The following is a 25,491-nucleotide window of genomic DNA, read 5'->3' as shown; positions in this document are numbered from 1 at the left end:
AATTTCTTTAATTAATATAAATGACCCTCAAAACATATATGTTACAATATATTTTCCATGTCATTACTTGACGGTCAACTATATATATTTTTTCTTCATAAAAGGTGTCACATCCCGGCCCGGGCTTCTACCACATCCCGGGTTCGACTCCACCGTAGCACGATATTGTTCGCTTTGGGCCCCGACCACGCCCTCACGGTTTTGTTTCTGGGAATTCACATGAGAACTTCTCAGTGGGTCATCCATCCTGGGATTACTCTCGTGCGAACTCACTTAACTTCGGAGTTCCGATGGAACCCAAAGCCAGTGAGCTTCCAAAATGTCTCGTGCTAGGAAGAGATGAAAGTATACATATAAGGCTTACAAGATCCACTCCCCTGGGCGATGGTGGATGTTACAAAAGGCTACTATTTGGTGGCTTCACCACGACATTCCATCTTTCAAAGGTTGGAAAAACTCACAGAAGTATTTCAACCTCTTTCTAATTTGGCCATCATCAAGCAATTCACTATGCAAAAAATTGTACTTAGAATGTGTTGTGTGAAATATCAACTTAGAATTTGTCTCTAACCACTAAACGTGGTTAAAAGAAAGTTATATTTGACTTTGTTATTTTGTACTACGTATCATCTGTATCCAACATTTCCAAACAGACAAGGATTGTCTGCCTCCCACTTCCGGTGCCCTCCTATTTGTGTGGTCACGGTTAAGTCACGGTAACATTTTATATTACTATTCATTTTTGTCTTATTATCTATATAAAAAAACACAATATAAAATATTGACTTGGCTTAACCGTGATCATACAAAACAAGAGGCCACGAGAGGGCAGACAATCCTTGTCCTTTCCAAACAAAAACAAAACCAAGGTCCACATTCCGCACAACAAAGTCTGCAGCAGCACATCTACCCAACTCAAAACACGTGGCAAACGACGCTGTTTCATCATAAACATGTCCCTCTGACTTCCCAGAATTTAAAGCTCTCGTCAATTTGGCACGCACCCCAATTCTTTCACGCGCTAAAATTATACATGAAAAAATTATTTAAATAATAAATCGTAAACCGAAAAGAGAAACAAATCAAAATTAAAAACAAAATAAAACTAAAAACAATAGAAAAAGAGTAATAAAATAAGAAAAACTAACGAATTTGAAAACTTTGGATTTTAATCCAATTGTAGGTGAATAGTACCCGTAATGATTTTTAAAGTAAAAATGTTATTTTCGTTAAAAATGAACTATTCAAAAAATGTTTCGTTAAAATTCTCGAAAAACACAAATAAAATCAATAAATAAAATAAATAAAATTGGTACACCAACGAAGAGAAGAAGACAGTGTACGGAAAATAAAATCAATCAACACGATTGCTCCGCCGTGGAAACCCGTTGCAGCCAATCAATACTCTGCACTGATCGGCCCCGCCCAATCTCCGCCGTTGATCCCGGAACCCGATGATCTGCGAGTTCCACCGGAGGAGCTTTAACATAATATGAATTCAGTGAATTTTTATTTGATATTTTTGGGGATTTTCTTCCATTCGGGGGTTTTGAAATTCCTACTGTGAAAAATCGGTTATCGGAGAATCGGGTTCTGGGTTTTGCGAGAGCTTTGGTGGGTCGGAGAGGGTATTTTGGGGATTGGACTGATGCTGGACTTTAGGGAAGGTCGGTGCGTGAAGGGGTGAAAAGGTTGGGGTTTTGGGGTTAGAGGTAGGGTTAGGGTTAGGGTTTTGTAAGGTTTGTGGTGATGGAGATGAATAATACTGAGCTTGAAGAAGGCGAGGCTCCTTGCTATTACAAGGATGATGACGAGGAAAACCTTGACCCGGACAACGATCTCTCTTACATTGTAAGGGCATCTTTGTCTCATTGATTCATTCGTGTTCGAATTTCTCATTAGAATTTTGGTTGAAAGCTTTGGAGTTGATAAACAATATATGAACATCTTAAGAAGATAATAGTGTGTTGAATTTGTTCTTAAGGCTGAGTTTCCATGTTGTTTTTGATGTATGTGTATGTTGAATTACAATGGTGGATTGTAATTTGTAACTGCTTGCTTGGTTTCCGAGAAAATATAAGAAAGTAAGGAAATTGAGTTGGAACATGAACTTTGGACTTGCAGACAACTGTTTAGCAGGGTGAAGTAGAAACTTTTTATCCCTTGGATAGTAAAACGCAACGCAATAATTAGGAGTCTTAAATTTTTTCGCTTTAAGTTGTGCAGTATTCCAACGCAATATGCAAAAGCTTTGGAAACTGCCAGTGAAGTTTCTGGGTGTTTTCGGCTGGCTTTAGAGACAATGTAGATTATTTTCTGGTTCAAGTATAGAAGAAGTACATTCATGGCTGATTGCTGATAATTGATTATGCAACAGCCTTATTGTAGTGAATTCTTGCAGTTATTCGTAGGTACCATTGATTTACTCTGATTTATAGTATCAAGATTTTTTAAATGAGCATAAATTCTCTTTTCTTTCAATTATGATGCTTTATAGATTATTTATGATTGTATGGTTGTTGATCCAAGGAAAGCATTAGTGAATTTGAACTCAATACTCGTTTGTTCAGTGTCCAAGAGAACAAAACATTTAACCCCCCCTATAAATTTCCAAATGCTGAGTGGTTGAGTTTGGTAGGCCAAATGGTTGTCTATGAACAAGTAATGTTAAATAACATTTAGTTTCCACTTCCTCGTTTCTGTCGTCTTGGCTATCAGAAATACTGTTCGTGAAAAAAATTCCAAGATAGTCTCAAGACTCAGCATTATTGATTGCCATTTACGTGAACAAAACCTATGATGGGCTAAGCTGGTTTTAGGTAACAGTATCCCATGACAAGTTTACACAATTCGCTTCTTCTGTAACATTCTGTAATAGCCCTTTATGTTTCTGTACAGACATTTTGGTTATTATTCTTTTTTTTTTCTGGTCTTATGTATGTAATGACACATATATAAAAAAATGTTTGTAATGACACTATCTTTTTTTATTTTTTCAAGGATGAGAGAATTCAGAATGCTTTGGGCCATTTCATGAAGGATTTTGAGGCTGGGAATTCTGTTGAGACTTTGGGTAAGTGACATCCATGAAAGTAGTAGACAGAGTGCTTCATATTTGTACTTGTAAATTTAATGGCTCATCAGGTGGATGGACTTTATCGTTTTCTCAGGGGCAAAATATGGTGGGTATGGAACTTTTTTACCATCTTATGAAAGGTCTCCATCCATTTTGTCTCATCCAAAGACCCCGCAGATAAACTACAACACATCAAGATCTCCTAAATGTTTAACAGAGGTATATGGATAAAAATTCTTCTTATTTGTTATTTGGTAGGGAGGATTTATGTATGGCTGAGATCTTCTCAGATTGGAAAGTTCTATGTTAGTTGAGCATTCGCGGGTTATGTTAACATACAGGGTGACCCTCAGAATCTGAAAGCTTCTTCAAATGCACCCCCAAATGTGAGGCTTGGAATTGCTAACACTGCTCAATTGTCACATAATTCAAGGGTCCTCCCTGGAGACATTTCAGTTAAACGGAATTTGTGCTTGCCTCCAACTCAAGTAGCTGAGAGGTGTTCTGTGAAAGATGAAACCTCAAACAGACAGGGGAATCCAACTGATCAAAGGACACTGAAGGTTCGAATCAAAATGAACCCTGATAACACGGCTCAGAAGAATGTAGCAATATATAGTGATCTTGGACTTGGCTCTCCATCTTTATCTTTGGAGAACAGCCCTGAGGAAAGTAGGGCAATGAAACCTCCATCTCAAGTGATTGTGGATAACTCTCCCACTAACATTATTCAGGTAAGCCCAGATGTTTTATTGCAGTTTCTATTGCTGTAGATGGACCTAAAATGATCTGTTGCATTGATGGGCGTTGTTTATGTTTTGTGACAGGTTATGACTTCCTTTCCTGTTCCTGGAGATGCATTGATATCACCACTTCATGACAGTTTGCTTTTCTTAGTAAGAAAGAGAAAGCTTTATCAACAAAAACAAGTATCTTCATCAAAGGGCCATCAAGAGCATTCATCTTTGTCTGTGATGGACTCTGTTTCCACAGAGGGCAACAGCAAAGTGTCGAAGGAGACAAGAATTAAAGCATCCAGGAAGGGTGAAAGTCCGGTAGCGTTGAAGCTTGAGAATGGTATCAAGAATAACATGAAAATTATTATGAAAAAGAAATCAGAAACTGGGAGCCGAGAAGACAAGGAGCTTGTGCTCAATGACTTGAAAGCCACGCCTTTGTCCAATGCAGTATTTGTTGGTAATTGTTTGAAAGTGATTAGTAGGACACCTGAAGCTTCTAGGGAGGCGAATGAGAATGAGGTGAAAGGAAAATTATCTTCCTCTGAATTAGTGAAGGAAGAGCCATTGGAGTTGATATCTAATCAGGGTGGTGTCAAGAATGAGAAGCAGAGTTCTAGGTATGGTTCAGTGGAAAGGGTCTGGGAACAGAAGGATATTCCAGTTGATCTCAGGGATGATGTCAAGTGCAAGGATTACAAGATTTCAGCCTCAAAAGATGATTCTGATGTATCCAAATGCAAGGAAGAGCAAGACTTGCACAAACACAATGCTGGTAAGGAAGGTACATCACGTGAACAAGCAAAAACTAATGTGTGTGGCAAGAGGCCAAAGCTATCTTCTGAGGGCAAGGCTAAGTCAAAGGAAAATCAAAGCAAGGAAAAGTCACCTAGTATTTCAACAAAGGAACACCTGGAGTTTGAAATGGGTGTGGCTCCAAAAGATAAATTGAGCGGAGGTCATGGTGTTCCTCAATCTGATATAAAAGTTCAGAAGTCGAAGTCGCAAAATGGTAAGGTCAGAGATAATCAAAGAGTCTCAGTGGGGGACAAAAGATTGGAACAAAGGGATAAAATGGACATAGCAGAAAGACCTGCTGCTGATATTGATGTAAAACTGAGGGCATGTTTGGATAAACCAAAGGAAAAATGGAGCGGCAAAAAGTCCGATAATCAGTTACTGTCAAAAGATGTTCCCGTTCTGTGCCAACAAACAAAGGAAAATGGACTTGCTTCGGAGCTTGTACCAGCGGCTGCAGCTCCTGTAATTATAGAAGAACATTGGGTGTGCTGTGATAGTTGTCAGAAGTGGCGGCTTCTACCCTTAGGCACTAAGCCGGAGCAACTTCCTGAGAAGTGGTTGTGTAGCATGCTTAATTGGCTGTAAGCTTCCTTCTTACTATTGGGTTTGACAATAATATTTGCTTATCTTTTCTTCTTTTTTTTTTCACTCCTCTCTCTCTCTCCCTCTCCCTCTCTCTCCCTCTCGCGCACACACACACACACACTCTCTTGCGCGCTTGCATGTATCCATTCCTGCCTGTGTATGTGTAGATATTTAACTAATCACATGAGTCTATGCATGCTTGTTTTGCTGCCTTTTCACTGTGGCATTGAATTTTTTTTTTAAATTTATTTATTTATTTTTTTGTGTGTAGGCCTGGGATGAATCTATGTGACATCAGTGAGGAGGAAACAACCAAAGCACTCCAAACATTATACCAGATGCCATCTTCAGAAGGAATAAATAAGCTGCTGACTCATGCTAATGGAACAGCATCTGCAGTACCTGCGGTTGATGTCCTACATCTTGATCAGAACCTCAGTTCTCATGCCATGTCTAATCAAGGGAAGAAGAAACATGGTTTAAAGGAAATACCAAATGCAAGTAATGGAAGTAGTCTCTTGAACTCTACAAAGAACCACCTGCAAGTAGCTGTGAAAAGTATAAGCTCCAATGACATAAACCAGCCTCCTTTAGAATCAAATGTGATAAAGAAATCTAGTTCTCGACATACGAGCAAGCTGCAAAACTTGAAAATTGAAAAAACCATACCTAAGCAGAAGGAGAAGCAAACAAGTGAAGGTATGTGGTTATTCCCTTTCCTACTGCCATAACACATGCAAAACTAGGTAACCAGTGCCTGTATTTATTTGGGTTGTTCTATATCTGCAGATAATGCCAGGGCAGTAAGATTGAAAAACAAGGAGGAGGATGATCAGCATACATTTGGAACTTCTAAGAAATTGAAGAGAGGAGATATGTGGCATGCTGATAAGAACACAAATTCTAATGTTGACATTGGGATGGTTTGTTTCGGTTCAAGTACTGGTTTGCTAACCCAGGCACGTGGTCAGGATGTTAAATACAATGACCTCTGTCATTCTGAAGGCACTAAGGATGCAGCCAAGGACAAATTACAAGTTTCTGCAAAGAAATTGAAAGACCAAATTCAGGTCTCATTGCATGGGGGGGCTTTGGACTTGAGAACAGGCAGTAGAGATGGTTCCACAAAGAAAAGAAAGATGAGAGAATGGCAGGATACTCAGAATAATGTGGAGACATTTCAAAATTTTGGGCATGAAGGGAAGTTATATACCAAGGAGGAAAGTAGTGAAAGCGGATATCGGAAGGAGAAGAGGTCCAGGATTTTGAAGTCTAATGGTAAAGAGTCCAGTACTGGTAATGGAGATGATAGACCAAATAGAAAAATCAGAGCGGCCAATATTGTTATGTCAGGAACAAAAGTTAATTCAATTCATGTTGCGGAAAAGGATAGGAGTATTGTAAAAGACCAGCAACCCAAGAAACATAGTAAAAAGAATGCATCTCAACAAACATTCATTGGTGTAAATTCATTGGGAAGGGATTCGGGATCCGGGCATGTTTCTTTGGCTGCCACTTCAAGCTCTTCAAAGGTTTCAGGTTCTCATAAAACTAGAGTTAACTTTGAAGAAGTAAAAGGCTCACCTGTGGAATCAGTTTCTTCATCTCCTTTGAGGACCTCCAATGAAGACAGGCTTACTTCAGCAAGGGGAGATGCTTTAGGGAAAGATGATTCTGCTTATGGTGGTTTCCCTTTAACAAATAATGGAGATGCCAGTATATTTTCATCGGTAGGCTACCAGGATGGAGATGCCAATGGTGAACTCAATGTCACCGCCAAACCTTCTTCTGAAGTTTGGAATAGCCATTTGCTTAGTGGTAATAATGATGGTTTGGAAAACGGTCGGTGCCTCAAAAATCAGCATGGCATGAATCATTCTCATGATGATGATAGAGAGAACAAGGATCACACTGGAGATCCTGTTTGTGTGCAAAAATCTGGCAAGGGTTCCTGTTTGCAGTCTAAGGACATTGTTAGAAGTGGCACTTCTAATTTGGATAGGAACAGGATGAAGGCTTCTGATCCAGTGAATGATTGCTCGAAGAAGGGTCAAAGATATGAATCTGAGATTGAACCCAATTATGTTCATGGAAAAGGGAATAATGTTAGACACGATCTTCCTGAAAAGTGTAGCACTAAGTGGGTCAAGCTCAAGGATGAAAACTATCATATTAGTAGGGGGGATAATGCAGGACATGGGTCAAGTGACAGTGGAGTGGAAACTCAACCAAAACGAAAGGACTATGATGCATCAGATGTGAAGTTTAGTTCTACGCAGAGCCCTAATAGGAATAGTGCACTGCAACAAAACCTGATTCAGAAACATGAGGATGGTCAGATGCAATATGAGTCAAGAAGTGGGAAATCACAATTGTTTTTACATTGCCGAGGTGAAAGGAAAGAAGAAACACCATCTCTTTGCTCCCCACCTATTGCAGGGTCTGAGAGAGAAGTAGTGTTTCAAGGGCTTCCTGTCGATACCACTGTCAATGGTGATATGACAACGTCACTAAAGCAGGCTGGGACTGCTGCTAACAAGAATGGAGTTAATTGCAAGCCTGATCAACAAAGAGATGGTGCGCCAAGTCCTGTGAGAAACTCCTCTGCCCAGACTGCTACTAATACCTTGAAAGAGGCCAAGAGGCTTAGAGACTATGCTGATTATCTTAAGGTTTCCTGTTCTCATTTGACTTTTTAGCAAATCTTTAGTACAGAATTGATACAAATTTGTTTTTTTTTTTTTTTTTTTGTGCTCTTAACTCATACTGCGGTTCTACTATGTTTTAGAACTCTGGGTTTGATTTTGAAAGTAGTGAGGCTTACTTCCAAGCTGCCCTGAACTTTCTCCAAGGAGCCGTGCTTTTAGAAAGTTGCAGTAGTGAGAATGGCAAACATGGAGATATGACTACGTTGCAAGTGTACAGTACTACAGCTAAACTTTGCGAGTAAGTTAGATGCTCTAAGTTTTAAGAGAAATAGTTGTTTCTCATCCTGATGACTTATGTCTCAGCCAATAGATTCAATTAGCTATTACTAGCATGCAGAGATGGTCCCTTTTAATTTTATAAAATATGTAATGTCCTATAAGTTTTGAAGCTTTTGTTTCTGTGTTCCTATAGCCTGGTGTTTGGCTCTGTGCTGAACCTTTTGAATTCACAGATTATGTGCCCATGAATATGAAAGCCGCAAAGAAGTAGCTTCTGCTGCCTTGGCCTATAAATGCATGGAGGTGGCATACATGAGGGTGGTTTACTGTAAACATTCTAGTACAAACAGGGATCGGCATGAGTTGCAAGCTACTCTCAATATGGCTCCTCAAGGTAGGGAGATTATGAATGATTTATGTGATAATCTTTGGATTGCATGTCAAGTTTCAGTTTTGTTCTTACATTAGGAAATGCTTGCCATTTGAAGTTGTAGATTATTTATTCTAGTTTGAACATTTATGTTACTAAACAATCATGTGGTAAATATATTTAGTTGAAAATGTCAAGCCTTGATACTGTCTTTACTGTTATTTGCAGAACCATACTTATCATAACTAATAATGAAATATCTACATTATCTATCTGTCATTTGTGATAAATATGTACAGACTGCTTCTGTTGATAAAAAACAGCAGAAGGTAGAAATCTGGGTGTTCTTATCTTTTCACTGAGAAAAGGAATATCAAACAACTCAACTTTTTTTTTTTTTTTTTTTTTGTCTTTAAACTCTTCACTGTTCAGGTGAGTCTCCATCATCTTCTGCATCAGATTTAGATAACTTGAACAACCAAGTTGCTGCTGCTCGTAACCGCTCTAGTTTTGTCAGGCTGCTTGACTTTGTAAGTTGATTTAGTCTTGCACTCGGTCTTGATATAAATTTTTGCTAAGAAGTGTTCTTTCGAGGTGATTCGATACGCACTTATTCAGGACCACAGATTCAGAACTATGAATCATGGATATATAGTGGATAAAAAAGTTAGGAAGCTGAATTGGAATTTCCAGCCACCAGATTTTGCATAGATTAGCCAATTGTTATTGGAGTTTCAGCGAAAAGGAAAAGAAAAAAATATATTGTATGAAAGCTTCCAAGCAAGCCTATTTTTCTTTCTACAAGCATCTTGAATGACTTGTGATTAAAATATTTAGTTGGATTATAAATTCATAGGTCATCTCGTCTTGTGTAGGATCAGTAAGATATTTTCGCACAGATTTAATTGTGTAGTAATGGTTTTACAGTTACCAGCGTGCTACAAGAGGGTAAGATGAGTATGTATTATTTTGCAGACACTGGATGTAAATTTTGCAATGGAAGCCTCAAGGAAATCCCAGAATGCTTTTGCAACTGCTTGCGCGACACTGGCTGATGCACATAAGAATGATTGTATTTATTATATTAGGAGGGTCATTGATTTCAGCTTCCAAGATTTAGAGGAGCTCATCCATCTGGTTAAGCTTGCAATGGAGGCCATAAGTCGATCCAAATTTGGTGGTGCTAGAGATTAAGTCAACCCTGTATATATTGAACGTTTTCATGGTTTCTCTCTTAAGCAGGCAGGCATCAGGAAAAAAAAAAGGAGAAAGGATGCCTACCTGGACCTTCACTTGATAATCTGCAAAGAAGGCAGGTTACTGACAGTTCATATCTCTTCTGTACATGTGTACAAAGTGAGATTGATTACCAAATTTTATAATATATTTTTTCGCAAGTTAAGTCTATTTTTGACGCCGATAAGGGCACATCATGCTCAGCCATAAGTTTTAATGGGTTGGGAAAATAATTTAGTTGTTCGGGAGCATAGCTCAGAGATAATGTAATAGTATATATATATATATTTTTTTTTTTTTTTGGCTCCTGTGATTTGGTGCTTGAGGTTTAAGAAAAAAATATCTATAGGGATTGGAAGATATTCTTAGGCAACCATTTTGAGAAGGTTGAATACTAGTGGTGATCGGTCAATTGCTCTATCAAGCATTTTTCTGTTTTGTTACTGTTTTTCAGAATTTTGATGGAATGGAAACCAAATTCTTGGCCAAGGTTCCCTTTATACTTGTAGCAAAAAAAGCTTAAGCTTTTGTATACGTTGATTGTGCAGGGGACTGAAATACAAATTGAATCTTCAGGTATGTAATATTTTTCTTCACTGTAATGGCAACAATGAAGTCGTCCTTTGAGTAATGTGTTTTGTAAACTTTTTTATGTTGGTGTAGGTGTAGGTGAAATCAAAGAACTTTGGTTGAGCAACCCCTGAGAAGTTCAGACTTGTGACCTACTGGAGTACATACTAGGACCACCGCTGCATGTGAGTTTAAGTGTAAAAAAAAAAGGTTTACAAACATTATCCTACTCCAAGAATTACCCCATATTATTCATGTGTTTTCTAATAATAAATTTTGCCTTGTATGTGGTGGGATGTATCAGTTTACGTCTGCATCAATTACTCGTGATGCTTTGATGTGGCATATGAAAATTTTCTCGCAATTCATGCTATGTACTTGTGATACGCTGATATTTAAGAGTAAACTTCTATATTTAGATTTTAAAAAAGTTACGAGGGTTCTTTCTTCTCGGTTGGAGTTGGTTGCTGAAGAGTAATTAGAATCTTTTTGTTTTTGGTTTTTGTTAAGCATGCACTTGCTGTTATATTCTCAGTAATAAATATTTAATGATGTGGTTCATGAACCAATGACTGTAGTTTCAGTTCAAATGGTCCTGGTGTTGGTCAGACCTTTGCTTATTGCATCAACCGAGTGCACGTGCTCATTGTTTCCCCAGCACTAAGCTTGATTGGTTTTCAACTTTTCATGGTACTTTCAATTGTATGCCATGTGTTGTCATTCATTGTTTTACAAGCTTGTATTTATAAATGTCGCCATTGATTGTTGAGTTATCAACATTCGATCTATACCGAGCGAATGAGGGTCTACCTATTATGTTTCGCAAAATTGTGGATCTTATCCTTGTTGGTAACTGATATGGCTGCTTTACATTGAACTTCAGTGCACAACAGTTTTAAATGCCTGAGTTTCGGTTTTATTTGTTTAAGGATAAAGTTTTCTAGATGCAGCGATGCTTGAGGGTGTTTATACCTGTGTACTCCACTTTCAGTAACCACTCTCCCGTGATACCATCGTGGTGGTGGTCTCCCTCTCTCAGTTGCCTTTTTCTGTCAGCTAATATACAAATAGTTCTTTCTGTTATTTTTAGACGTAGTAAGATAACGGTTTTTCTTCTGTGATGTGGGTGTAGTACATCAGTCGTGCCAGATGGGCGAGCTTTTTCTTGATTTGATTTTTGCCTTGAAACGATAGATATCCGTTTTAAGATTTTAATTATTATTATTAAGTTTTGTTCTTTTAGGATGTCAAAGCTGGATGTTTGCCTTAGGATGCAGGTTTTCTCGAAGCAGGTTACTCTATCGGGTTTCAATTCACAAAGTGGGATCTTGGTTTATGCAGGAGAAGAATGGGGGCTGACTTCGGTCGCTGGCAGCAACAGGTGCTGGTTGTTTACATAATGTATTTACTATTCTCTTCTCTTGTTTTTCTTTTTATTCCAACATTGAATAATCCTTTCACTGTTGTCTCCATGATTTTCGCACCATGTATCATACATGAACAATAACGATAACAGTAATAATAGTTATCGGCATTTTTTTATCATCGGAGTTATCTGTTCTAATCATCATTTTAATTCTTTCGAGTTCTGGACCTTATTTTGTTTCTTGAAGATTTTCTCGAGGTTTCGACCCCGTATGGTTAAACTGCTGTCTCATGGACTGCCTGAGTAGGAGATTATCCGTGTTTGAAGATTTTCCGGCACTAGAAGGTGAAATATGGTCAACATTTTAAGACTGATACTGCAAAGATGGCTACTTGTAAATGTGGCAGAAATTTGATCCGAACTAATAGATGGAAAACGCCGTTTGTTTAAGGCAATGCAAGGGTTTGACATCTTTGTTACTCTTTGAGAATTCATGGGTTTTTCATGTCCTTTATAAGAAAGAAATTCTCTGTTCTGGACGTCCAAAAGAAATTCTCCGTTCAGAACGTCCTGAAAAAAAATTTATTATTTAGGTTTTAAGTGGAAGGCTTCTATCCATATGCCGCCTACTACAGGGGAATGATGCCTATTTTTGAGCCGACTTTGGTGTCAAATTTTAGATCTGAGACTAGATACTAAAGTTTAAGCAACTAAAATTTAAGCAACAATGTCAATAAATGAGATCAAATTTGACGAAAAATTGAGAAGCGAAGTTTCCTCAATGCGTTAATAAAGACGGGATGTCGTGCATAGAGAAAGACTGCCTTTCGGGGATCAAATATTAAGCATCCTAATACCATTACGATTATTAAGGATATAAAGACAAATCGAAACGCTAATCACCAAAAAAACCCTACAAATGCAGGAACCATTTTTAAAGTGATGAAATATATTAACGTCTCTAACAAGAAACTCCCACTCAACAATCTCAGGCACCAATGAGCTTGAAAGCTTCTTGACAATCCTTTTAGTTTGGTTACCAACGCAAATCCCTCACTGTGCAAACCTACAATTTCCTCCTTGGCCTACTCCTCCACATCCACAAAGACCTTCCTCTTTGTTTCATCTTACCTTCCAACTTCCTCAACAAAGCCAACACCTCGCTCCCTCGCGCACATGATGATACATCTCCTGCGTAGAATACATAAGTTGAGTCCTTGACCTCAACCCGGTTGCACCCGGGTTCTTTTTGCACTCCCGTACGCCTCATTTCTGACCTAAGACCATGAGCATTCTCCCACTCTCCGATCAATGAGTAAGCAATTGATAATTGAAGTCCAAGAAACAACATTCCTACAGGCTACAGCCCATCGAATCAAAAACCCGCTGAGCATTATCGACATTCTTGCACTTCCCCTACATATCAACCAGCTAAGAGAAAACAACAAGGTTAGATCGAAAACACAAAAGTTCAACAGGCCCATGAACTCTTTTCCCAGTTCTGAGATGAGCAAGGATCGAACACTCATTAATCACACTCGCGAAAGTGAACTCGTTGGGCAGAACCGTACACTCGGGCATCTTCCAAAAGAGCCAGAGAGCCATTCCGGGCTGACCCGTGTCGACGTAACCGGAGCGAGGTCCAAGGACACAACGTTTGATTCAGGCATTTCATCCAACGGCCGGCTTGCAAAGCTAATTCTTCGGAGCCTGACATAACAGTTGATGATATGGTTGGTGGTGAAACCGTCAAAGTGTCATATAAATAACCGGATTTTATGGTGGCGGAATGCTGTGAGTCTGCGGAGCCGGAACCTTTACAGCGCCGGAGCTGTTGAATGAGATGAAAGTTCGACGGTTTATTTTGGCGGGAAAGGTTTTAGGCGGTGAAACGTCGACGTTTCGTACAATTATAATTTCTACCTTTCTTTTATGGTTTTAGAATAATTTCCTCCCTTATACTTTATAGTAAAGAATTTAAATTTTGACCTCAAAATACTAAGTTTTAGTTTGGTAACAGTAATAATGTGTATCTGTTTTACTATATCATTATTTCTTTGAAACTGATAAACTATATAAAATAAAAAGTAATGCTAAACAGATTAAATATTTGACCATATTTGCAAACAATGTAATGTGTCACCAATAGGTAATAAACACATTAATCATTACTTAAGTAATAATCTAATCATCAACAATCACGTCATATGATTTACAAAATATAATTTAAATCGATGATATCCATGACATTATTTACGTGAAAATAAAAAAAAGGTATAATAATTCAATTGAAAATGAGGAGAAATCTACATAAAATGGGTTCGCTAAGGTGATGGTATTTTGATGAAAAGCGGTTAATTAAACAATTAAATTCTGTTACTTAAGAGTCAACTATCTACTTTGATTGTGCCTAGATTAGTATAAATTAGTTAGTTATATTAAACAATTAAATTCTAAATCATAAGTTAAACATTGAAATACAATCTGTTGTTTACTCTTTGACTTTGAGTGAATCAATGAAAAGCAAACCAAGTAGTGGTGACATTGAAAGCAATTAAAACTTTAACTTGCCTTTGGCTAATGGAAAATTCTGCAGTGCACATAGGCACCGGTGCACAATGCTTTCTAGCTCTTAAAAATTAGTGCATCAATCTGGGCCGGTCTTGAGAATGCGACAAGGGCCGAAGGGTTTAGTTGTTTAGGGTTTGATGTCTGGCAATCTGAAGAGTGCGACAAAAGAAGTAACAATTTTTTTTTTTAAATCAATAAGAATAGGTTTGAGTCACTTGACATTCCACCTATCACATTCAAAACATGTTTGTTGGTTTTTTATTCAATTAATTATATAAAATAATTCAACTTTACAAATGTTAAGCTCAACCGCTCAATCCAATGAGATATTATATTTAGATAAAGACTTAAGGTCTATAAATTTTTTATTTGAACATTTACAAGATTTCTAACATTAATTTATATGCACATAAAATGAAATAAAAAAAATTAAGGGCCCACAGAAAAGGCTAGGTGGCCGCTACTCCAAGTACCCTAAGCCGGCCCTAGCATCAATACATATATGCATATGCACGGGTGCACAATGCTTTCTACCCCTTGAAAAATTGGCTTGATATTTAGTCAGTTGAGAACTTGATATTGCTTGCGCAAACAACAAGATTAATCAAATATAAATTGAGATTGATGGTGCCCAAGTCTTCTATGTTTTTAGAAAGAAACAATCAAAGAATCATGCACTACCATCTCCCAATCTCAATGACTATATATTACTATTCACTCTACTATTTGCTTTGGAATATCTCTGTTGACCTTATGCTTATTCCTCATCATCTTCCTCGGATTATTCTAAGAAATAGTTTCGAACCCATAATGTATGAGTAAAACTCAAAACCCTATGATATTTAGCACCATATATCACACTCGTTACAAATATATTCAATTTTATATCCGTGTTAGTCAAACCTGAATCCTACTTCCTCAATTAAATGTAGACAATTATCATATATAAAACTATAAAAGGCTAATTGGTAGTCTTTTTCAAAGAAATTATATCGTCAGTTTTAACTTTAGAACAAAATATATGCATATATTGTAAATGTTTACAGAATATATTATTGCATGACAGGGTGTGCCGCTGATTCGGTCATACATGGAATGATGAAATCAAGTGTGTGTATATATACAAATGAAACTTGTGACAAGTGTCGGCATGGAGTGAAACAATTTTATGGGGTAGAGTTTCCTCCAAAAAGACATCAAGATTGGTGTGTGTGGGGGTCTAGTTCTAGTTCATAGTTCATTCATTGTGTTTTTGGACTTCATCTTGGGCACTACATTCAGAGACTGAAAATCTCTAAACTGAAATCCAATCCCTAATTACGGTTTTGTGTCTAAATATTTTCTTTACGTTCAACAAATTTTTAACCAACCGCGTAGGTTACTCTTCGTAGTTAATATAAGGGGAGCGTTTCTGATTTTTGCACTCCCTTTCAGCTCAAGCACTTCTCTTTTAAATTTATCTGTTGAATTTATTTTATTTTATCATTTAATCCAATCACTAAACAAAACGGCAAAGTGCGCAGAAAGTAAAGGGTGCAAAAATGAGTGGTGTTGAGGTATGGTGACTGGAGGATGGCAAGGGTGGTGACGTAGCACGAGCATATAAGGATTACAAATGTAACAAATTTTTTTGGAATCCACCAGAGATTGACACTATGTTTGGATGAAGAAATTTAAGATTACTAAGGAATTTTAAAATGACAGAAATTAAAATGACAAGATTTTATTTTCTAGAATTTATAAATTTTCTTGTTTGGTTAACCTAAAAGAACAATGAAATTGAATACGGAATTTGTTATTTTTAAACTCTTAATCATAGAAATTGGGAAATGATACCTATTTACATAGAATTTGAACTTGGGAATTGGAGGTTTCAAATTCCAATTTTTTTTTTCAATGTGGAAATTCTAAATTTCTATGTTTATGAATCCAAACAAGGGAATTTGTGCAAGTCAATTTATAAATCGTGACATTTACCAAAATTCCAAGTTTATTTCCTTTATCCAAACATAGTGTGAGAGAAAACCCAAAAAGTTATTTGATTAATTCTGAATTGTTGAAATAGCCAAAGACTTTAAATAAACTGATTACAACTCCTTAAACAACTCAGTAGTTATTAATTCGATATTAATCAGACGGCAACTCAAAGGTTTGATTTCTATTATGAAAATTAAACATTGTTTTGGAGGTTGAAACGACTTGGTTGGCTAAAATCAATGTTTTAAAAGACTCACCTCAGGGCGCGCCTAGGTGGCCTCGAAGGTTGGGTAGGTGGCTTGCCGCCTCTGTTTTCCAAGAGTCGGCGTAAGGCGTTGTCTGAGCTCGCCTAGGCGGCAAAGGCGTGCCTCAAGGCATCCATGTGTTTTTTTTCTTCCATTTTTTGCTTTTAAAAAAAAAATAAATAAAAACCCCAAAACCATGACCAGCAAATAAGATGAGTTGCAGAGCCGAAGAAGATGAAGAAGACAGACGGTCTCCTGAATTTTGGTTTTAAAAAAATAAGGAAAACTAATGAAAAGGGCTTGAAAACTTTGAGTTTTAACGATAAGGACAAAATAAAGAGTATAGTGAGTAGTACCAAATTTGACTTTTTAGTGTAAAAATATGGTTTTTCGTTAAAATGAACAGTACTGTGGATTTTTCGTTAAAACTCTCTTTAAAATAATTGCTTTCTTTTTAAAATTTAAATAAACCCACTTTGCTACATTTATTACCCCACTATCTTTTTTTTATTCATTTTTATTTTTATATTATTTTTTAGATGGATAGATAAGCATCTTTTGTTTCTTTTTGTTTTTATTATTTATAGATAAGCATTTTTTTATGTATATCCTCATAACATCCCAACAAAAGAAAAAAAGTAAACATGTTTTATTTTTATTGTTTTTTATTGTTATATATTCTTTACTTAAAAGAAACGTCACATTATCTTATTCCTCTGTTTTAAGACTACATATTTCATCCTAATATTACTCAAAACTCTCATATACATATTAATAGCGCTTAAGACTAGGTGTCTGATTCCATTTGTTTGATGGTTAGATTAATTTGATTGCTTGATTAAACTTGTTGACTTGTGCTCTTTCGAATGATATAAATATTTTTACAAAGTATTATATTTTATATGTATATTATATAATAAATGTATATATATATTAAAAAAATTAGGTTTCGTAAGGCTTCGCCTCATGCTTTCAGGTTTTCACCTAGACGGGCCTATCCATGAAACACCTCGCCCACACCTTCGCCTTTTAAAACATTGGCTAAAATCCATCATATGTCAAGATGAAGCCAAATCTACAAATTTCCACTGCACCCTTTTGTCTTCATTTCCTCTTCAATCCATCTGACCATTTGTTCTGCATCAGGTAACAATGACATGATGAGAACACTGGATCTGGTCTGCAAAAATGAAGGCATCTGAATAGCACTTAGAATGGCCCCTACTACCACCACCCAATAAATCTGCCACAACAGACAATTTGCATGGACTACCACCACACCACACTGTTGGAACTCCTTTCACTTGCAAAAACAACAATTTATTGCATCACATGTTCATACCAAAAAAATATAAAGAAAACTAATGAAAAGGACTTGAAAAGTTTGAGTTTTGATGATAAGGACAAAATAAAAGGTAAAGTGAATAGTATTAGGATTGATTTTTTAGTGTAAAAATGTGGTTTTTCGTTAAAGTGAACAGTAACAGGTGCTTTTCGTTAAAGTTCCCAAAAATATATAAATGAATGATATAGTCACGTGATGTTATCAATTCATGCATTATAACTAATATGATTAATATTTTACAAAATTATAATATGGTAGAATAAATGAATGCATTGTTATAAGTAGACACGTGTTATCGAAGAGTAAAATCAAGAGCATCAATATTTAGCAGTGTAACAAGCCCACCGAAAAATTTACCAAAGGCAATATTCGCCAATAATTTGATTGTTCCTTAGTCCAAGGGGATACATGTATGACTTGGTTTTAGAAAGTGCATAAATCTAGGCCCCCACAAGCTCATACACCCAATATTTGATGTAACAACAATAGTAATATAAAATTACAAGACCTAACAATGTGCCTAACCTCATTGCTTCTCTCCCTATAAATATAGGCTTCTACAATTTGAGCTACCAAATAGAATCTAACCAAATCTATACAATTTGCTTTTTTTTTTACCTCCAAATTGTGCTTCCTACCCAAATGGCCCCAGAACCCATTCACCCTATCAGGGTTGGTCACATCGATGATGTCCAAGAACTCAGAAAATCCAAGCCTTCCATTATTCCTGAGAGATTTGTGAGGGACATGACTGAGAGGCCAACTCTTGCCACTCCCATGCCATGCTCCACTGACATTCCCACCATCAATTTCTCAAAGCTTGTAAAAGGAACCAAAGAAGAAATCAAAACTGAGATTTCCCAACTTGCACATGCCTCTGAGAACTGGGGCTTTTTCCAGGTAAAATTTCCACAAAACTCTCCTTTTCTTTTTACTTGTATGAATAACATGGTAAAGTAGACTTGGGTTTAGCCAAGTTGGTTATAGCAGTGTGCACTCCTCTTTGCACCCAAGTTCGAACCTCCCAAACTCCCTTTCCGTGATTTAGATGGAGTAATGTAGAAATATCGCTTGTATAAAAAAAACATAGCAAGCCATAGAAGCTAATGATTGGTCCGATCGAGGTGACTATTATATGGCAGGTGGTTAATCATGGGATTGATCTGAGTATACTTGAGAGCATAGAGAAGGTGGCCAAGGAATTTTTCATGCTGCCTTTGGAAGAGAAGAAGAAGTATGCACTGGCTCCCGGGACTGTTCAGGGATATGGCCAGGCTTTTGTGTTATCAGAAGACCAGAAATTAGACTGGTGCAACATGTTTGCTCTTGGGGTTGTACCAAACTTTATAAGAAGCCCCATGTTATGGCCAACAAACCCAGAAAATTTTAGGTAAAGTTTCTTCCATGCTTCAAAATATATAGTTTTTTATTGGCATACTGTTTCCATGCAAGTCACGTTTTGATATATGTACAAAAACTCATTGAAAACACAAGGAAACTATTATTGACACTTGAAAAAGTTTTCATGCACTCCTTTAACATACAAAATTTGCTTTTATAAAATTAGAGTGCAAGATGACTTTATTGGGGTGAGTACCTCAACACAAAATTTATGTTCATGTGTCAAATGTTCTAATTTCTTCGGAAAAACCAAGTAATTTCTTTTTATTATTATTAAAGTCTAAAGTCCCAAGTAATTTCTTTTTATAATTATTAAAGTCTAAAGTCTAAACCTTTTCCTTATTTTTTTTCCCTCACTCAAGTGAAAGTGTAGAGGTCTATTCAACGGAAGTGAGGAAACTGTGCCAGAATCTGCTGAAATACATAGCCATGAGCCTTGGCTTGAATGGTGATGTGTTTGAAAATATGTTTGGGGAGGCTGTGCAAGCCCTAAGGATGAACTACTACCCTCCCTGTCCAAGACCTGACCTAGTTTTGGGACTAAGTCCACACTCAGATGGAAGTGCCCTCACAGTTTTGCAGCAAGGGAAGGGCAACTCGGTGGGACTTCAAATCCTCAAAGATGACAGATGGGTCCCTGTTAAGCCCATTCCAAATGCACTTGTCATCAACATTGGAGACACCATCGAAGTGAGTAAAAATATTGGTAGCATAAGAAAATCTTTCCTAATATAGGGACGGGCAGAAAGCTCTTTTTTGAGATTGAGGGTGGGTGATTGCACTTTCTGACTGATGAGTTAATCTCACCTAATTTTCGATATTGATTATTAAAAGTGGTATTTGGTGTGTGATTATTTTACTAACATAAAAATGAAATGCAGGTTCTTACAAATGGGAAATACAAGAGTGTGGAGCATAGAGCAGTGACTCACAAGGAGAAAGACAGGCTTTCAATTGTGACATTTTATGCTCCTAGCTATGAGATAGAGGTTGGCCCAATGGCAGAATTGGTGGATGAAAACAACCCATGCAAGTATAGAAGATACAATCATGGAGAGTACAGTAAACGCTATGTAACAAACAAGTTGCAAGGCAAGAAAACCTTGGAGTTTGCCAGGATTCGAACCAAATCTCAAACTACTTGACAAGACCCCTTTTTAGTTCCCAAACCATCATTAGATTCTCCCAAACCTCTACTATTCCATTGTAGCACGTATGTGTTTCAGACCAAACTAGGTGGTGATCAAGCAATTTATTCTCTGGACAAGACGCTCGTTCGTTACTAAATGGTAGACTGTCGAAATAACACAATGGAATGTTATTGATAATATATTAATAATATAATGTACCGACATGTTATCGAACGTACTGCATGAATTGTCATATGCATGCCAAGGGGATATTAAATTATCACTACAGGCTATCACTGGCGGTGGAAAAATCGACAAGAAATCTCAATTATTGTTGGATTTTTGGTAAAAATCCGACATCAAATCGTGCAATGTCGGATAGGAGAATTGACACCGTTACTAGCGTCACGAAAAGGGTATTGACGTCGGTTAGTCCCCTTAATCTGCCACTAAGAAGCAAAGTAATATAAAATAAAAAGAACAATAACGTCGGTTAAAATTGACATCTAAACTTATATCAGTTAGAAGCGATGTTGAATTTTGACATGATGGCGGTCCTAACCGAGCAACAATTAAAGAATTAAAATATCAAACCTATTGTCGGTCCTAACCGACATTAAATAACATCTAGATACATAAAATAATTATTATGATGTCGTCCATAAGCGACACCAAATATATTAATAATAATAAAAAACCCTACGTTAGTTTTTAATTAATAATAATATAAAAAATTATATAAAAATAATTCCCACCATATGTCAATGAAAAAAACAAACAATTTTAAGCAAACTTCATATTAAAAATAAAATTTCTACCGACTATATATTAAATTTAAAATTAACTACAATTCTTAAAAATGTACAACTCATACAAATTCTTCCTGAACTCTTGCAAAAGATTTTGAACCGGATGTGTGGGTCATAGTTTTCAATTGCCAATTATGCTTATTTTTTTCCGCAATCTCCTGAAAAATAAAAGAATTTATTAGACAAATTTCAAGGTATAATAAAATAAATCATGAAACATTTGCCTTTGTTTTTTCTTTATTCCAGTATACCACCATTGGAATATTTTTGTAATCTCTAACCTCTGCCGCTACATGTTTAGAAAACGCACTAGAATTATCACTAATGCATTTTCCAAACGAATCAAATGAACAAGGCTATTCTTTCCAATTTGGAATTGAGGGTCCGCGTCTCCGTTGAGTTGATCATTAAAAATACAGAAAAAACAATTAAGAACCAAGAAACAAAAATAAATTTTCAATTTCAGCATAAAACTAGTTAGAATACAAAACAGAAACTAAAATTAATAATCATAATAATTTAAAAATGAACCACCTTTGAGCTCTTCCTCTTCGAATTGGAATTCCTCAGAATGTTGATCTTCAAAATGGGGATCCATAGCAAATGGGGAAGGAGAAGAGGAAAAACTGAAAATGAGGAAGAAAGGGACGTAGGGATGAAATGGGGAAGGAGAAGAAAGACTGAAATTCAGGGAGAAATGAAAGCACGGATCAAATGGGAAAGAGAGGCGTTTAAATATGGGTAATTAGTTGGCATGGTTTAAACCGACATTGATTGACTGACGTTGAATTAAAAGTACATGGTGTCGGTTAAAACCGACGCCAACCTGACACACTTTATTGATAGTCACGTCGAGTTAAATGAACCAATCAACTTCTGACAATCTCTATTGAAAATCACAGCTTCGGTTTAAATTAATGTTGGTGTCAGTCTGATCTGACATCAACTTCTGACACACATTTTGAAATTCATGTAGCGTCGGTTTAATGAAACTTGTGTCAAATTAAAACATGATAGGATCGGTTAAAACCGACACTAAGTCTAACACTTACGTCTTCTCCATCCATTTCCTCATGCAAAACAAGCAGGAAATTTCCCGCCTAATATTTCAAATTATCTCACCAATGCCGTCCACTCACCACCGACTCCATGAGTTTGCAAAAGCTGCACTCACCAGAATCTTCGTCCACCCTTACGCCATGGTCTAACTCCGCCCTAGAAATATCAATATCTGCATTTTGAAGGGGCATTTTGAAGGTGTGCGAATTGTACTGCGGCGGAGGAGTCGACGCCGAGAAGTGGGACGATGCTCAAATCGGCCATTACATCGGAATCGGTACCGTTCATTTCCCGTTTCTTGCAACCTCGTATTGTTTCTGTGTATGTTTGTCTGTAATTTGTGAGAGTTAACAATGGCGGTGCTTGCTGTTGGAATTGGTCGGGAATAAGCCAGAGAAGAGAAGCGTGGGAAAGCCAGAGGAAGGCTTACACTGCTGACTTCTTTGAGCTTGACCCTTGCATGGTAAGGCAGCCTAGCCTCTCTTTCTTTGTTTCTTGCTTTCTTCTTTCTCTTTGTTGATTTCACATCGTAAGTCGAAAATTCAGAATCAGTGTTATTTTGGGTTTGTTTTAGCATGAATTCAGGGTTATTTTGGCTTTGTTGGTTTCTTCTAATAACGGTTGCTAAGTGACGTTTATCTAGGATTCATCTAATATGAAATATCTAGATCAGAAATTTATATGTTTGGGTGAAACTTTTAGCTGCTTTTAGTTGCATGCTTTGTATAATTTTTGGTCTTTTCAATCCTGCATTCTTTGACCGTGGATTACTTTGACAGGAAGATGTAGAGATGCATTTGAAAGATAAGGCAGACACGGCTGATTTAGTTTGCTGCTTGCAGAATTTGCAGGTTTTTAATTCAAAATATTTTTAAAAATTAAAACCTATGTCGGCTACAACCGACATCGGCTTTGAAAATATTTCTTTTAACCGATGCTAACATTATGTCGGTTGCAACCGACATCGGGTTTCAAAATTTGTAATAAAAATTAAAACCTATGTCGGCTACAACCGACACTGTCTTTGAAAATATTTAAAAACTATGATTAGTGTTGACTAGAATTGACATCAATTGTCGTTTAACCGATGCTAACGTTATGTCGGTTATAAGCGACATTAACAGTTTATGTCGGTTATAACCGACGGTAACTTCGATACCATATTAAGTGGGTGTCGGAATGTCTTATCTGCCACTGTATTGTATAAAAGCAACACCACCCACCGACACAATAAGGCTCTTTTGTAGTAGTGTATTGGGCTGCACTGTTCATACGTAACTCATTTGTACAATCTCTCCAATCAATGGAATCTTGTGGAGTCTGTGTGTTTAGAAGCTTTTTTCTTATCAAATTGTGTTTGTATATTCGGTGTCGATGCAAATTTCCGCCGTCTTCAGTCTTGACGAAAATGCACCTGCAAAACAATTAACACATTTGATCAAGGTCCTAAGCCTCACGCGCCCACAAGGTGGGGGGGAGGGGTTAGGCCAATGGATCTTTGATGCCCAAGTCAATTTCTCTAAGAGAGGAAAGTATTTAGGGCTTTTTAGGGGTAGCAAAAAGCTCTTGAAATTTGGTAGAATATGGGGTGTGTGTGTGTGTGTGTATATATATATATATATATAGGGGAGAGGGTCGGCCATAGTGTTAGGGTTTTATCCTACACATGGCGGCATCCTATTGGTCAATGTTTATGGAGAAATATTCTCAAGATATTAAATAGGAAATAATATCTTGAGATAATGGAGTAATTATCCCTAATTGATTTAAATTGCGAGTACTTACTTGGTTGGAGTCATTCGTCAATTGAGAATGTATTAAAAATAGGATTTGGGTAATTAATCCTTATCTTTAATGCTTTGACTTTTCCTTGCCAAAGGCAGGTGAGCTTTGGGCAGTTGTATTTAGTTGCTGGGACCTTCAGGGGTGTGAGCTGTGTGTGGGAGTATTTGAGGAGCCTGCCCATTTATTGAGGGCAATCTTGTCTTACTTGAGCAAAAGTCCACGTGTCGCCTCTAGAATTTTTGGGATTATTTTTTGTTCCACAAATGCCCCTACACCTGCTGAGCTACATGTAGGAAAAAGGCAGTAGGTGTAGAAATCCTAAGCTGCATAGGCTTGTAAAGTTGTTTCCCAATTTGAACTTGATCTCCTTTCTTGATTTGGAGATAGACTTCTTCTAAGAAAAGGAAACCAATTGCCCCCAATACCTATTTAATTATGCCTTAAGCAGGGGATTAAATAAATTTGGAGAACAATCATCATTCTAAAAAGGAAGAGAGAAGCCAGAGGAAAATTTTCTTCCCCATCCCCTAGCTTTCTTCTTCTCTTGCCCTTGCAAAGAGTCGTCTCTCATTGTTGTTCTTTTTCTTTGTGCCGCACCAAGGTAAGAAAAATTTGAATTTTCTTATTCTTGAATTTTTTTTGGAGTCTTGGGACTTGAAAAATTGGCTCGGCGAGGGCCAATGAGGCATGACTAACGTGGCAAGGATGCCATGGGGCTGGTGGTGGTGCGGTGCGAGGAACGGCCAAGAACTCGGCTTAGCATGGGCCAAGGGTGTAGGGGTGTGGAGCTGGGCTTGGGCCTGCTGGAGCTTAGAGAAGAGGGAGAGAGGCATGGGGCATTCACACCCCCTCGCAGGTGGACTGGGTCGAGAAGCTATTGGACCGGCTGTGGTGCACTGGGCGCGAGAGAGAGAAAGAGCCAGGTTTGGGCCATGGAGCCTGGCGCTAGGGCGTTGGGCTCTGTAGTCCTTTTTTTTTCTCATTCTCGCGAGCTGCATTCTAAATATTTTTCTTCGTACTTTTTGCAGATATTTTGAAATGTGTTCATTTGATTGCAAAAGTGACGAATATCCTCCACCTTTGTACCTTCAAGGTGGTTTTTTCGGTAAGGTGGGCTACTTCAAGGCACACATGTCAAGATCAATTTCGATGAGCTATTTCGGGATTTTCTTGAGTTGTACAAGCATGAGAATCCATCAAGGGTTCGCGTCACATGAACCATGCGGCGAGGATGCCACTGCTAGGAAAAGGGTTATCCTATTCCATCTGTATTACTTCATGTTGGGATTTACTTTTCCCATGTCGCGTCTTTTCCAGGAGGTGATCTGCTCAATGAAATGTGCGTCTGCTCAGTGTTCACCGAATGCAGTTCATGCGATTGTGGGGTTCTCGAACTTGTGCAGGTTTTTTTATCTTGGCTTGACCATAAATGAGTTCTCATACTTATTCGAAATTGGCTATAAAGAAGGTGTGGGGCAGCTGAGGTCTCGTCATAGACTGC

General features: G+C 37.4%; 2 protein-coding genes and 1 long non-coding RNA gene across 8 annotated transcripts in view; 2 read left to right on the top strand and 1 right to left on the bottom strand.

Moving 5' to 3' along the window:
* Nucleotides 1-25,491, bottom strand: part of LOC126606541 (uncharacterized) — a 91,874-nt gene that overhangs the window by 47,554 nt on the left and 18,829 nt on the right. The window lies entirely within an intron of this gene.
* LOC126606536 (cysteine-tryptophan domain-containing zinc finger protein 3-like) lies at nt 1,309-11,844 on the top strand. Of its 6 annotated transcripts, none has more exons than XM_050273924.1 (13): nt 1,309-1,851; nt 3,001-3,073; nt 3,171-3,295; nt 3,418-3,810; nt 3,904-5,195; nt 5,471-5,898; nt 5,989-7,871; nt 7,988-8,145; nt 8,360-8,520; nt 8,929-9,026; nt 9,472-10,308; nt 10,402-10,487; nt 11,644-11,844. In XM_050273924.1, exons 1-11 carry the CDS (start codon nt 1,750-1,752, stop codon nt 9,688-9,690), a joined length of 4,932 nt encoding a protein of 1,643 aa, XP_050129881.1. In that variant the 5' UTR covers nt 1,309-1,749; the 3' UTR covers nt 9,691-10,308; nt 10,402-10,487; nt 11,644-11,844. The 6 variants fall into 6 exon arrangements, with proteins under 6 accessions (XP_050129881.1, XP_050129885.1, XP_050129883.1 ...); XM_050273928.1 differs by having other exon boundaries at nt 11,546-11,844; XM_050273926.1 differs by having other exon boundaries at nt 10,402-10,512.
* LOC126606539 (protein SRG1-like) lies at nt 18,399-20,571 on the top strand. Its single transcript, XM_050273935.1, has 4 exons — nt 18,399-18,706; nt 18,949-19,196; nt 19,570-19,897; nt 20,089-20,571. The coding sequence occupies exons 1-4, from the start codon at nt 18,449-18,451 to the stop codon at nt 20,350-20,352; spliced, it is 1,098 nt and encodes a 365-aa protein (XP_050129892.1). The 5' UTR covers nt 18,399-18,448; the 3' UTR covers nt 20,353-20,571.

This window comes from Malus sylvestris, chromosome 16 (assembly GCF_916048215.2).
Source record: "Malus sylvestris chromosome 16, drMalSylv7.2, whole genome shotgun sequence".
In the NCBI taxonomy this organism is placed as follows: domain Eukaryota; kingdom Viridiplantae; phylum Streptophyta; class Magnoliopsida; order Rosales; family Rosaceae; genus Malus; species Malus sylvestris.
The sequence above is the reverse complement of the archived record's forward strand: the minus strand, read 5'-3'. Positions and strand labels throughout refer to the sequence as shown.

Bases quoted from the DNA above. Each gene is read 5' to 3' on its own strand.
- LOC126606536 (XM_050273924.1), top strand. From the start codon at position 1,750: ATGGAGATGAATAATACTGAGCTTGAAGAAGGCGAGGCTCCTTGCTAT. The intron at 3,074-3,170 runs GTAAGTGACATC...TCGTTTTCTCAG, and splicing joins GAATTCTGTTGAGACTTTGG to GGGCAAAATATGGTGGGTAT. The intron at 7,872-7,987 runs GTTTCCTGTTCT...ACTATGTTTTAG, and splicing joins ACTATGCTGATTATCTTAAG to AACTCTGGGTTTGATTTTGA.
- LOC126606539 (XM_050273935.1), top strand. From the start codon at position 18,449: ATGGCCCCAGAACCCATTCACCCTATCAGGGTTGGTCACATCGATGAT. The intron at 18,707-18,948 runs GTAAAATTTCCA...ATTATATGGCAG, and splicing joins AGAACTGGGGCTTTTTCCAG to GTGGTTAATCATGGGATTGA. The intron at 19,197-19,569 runs GTAAAGTTTCTT...CCCTCACTCAAG, and splicing joins ACAAACCCAGAAAATTTTAG to TGAAAGTGTAGAGGTCTATT.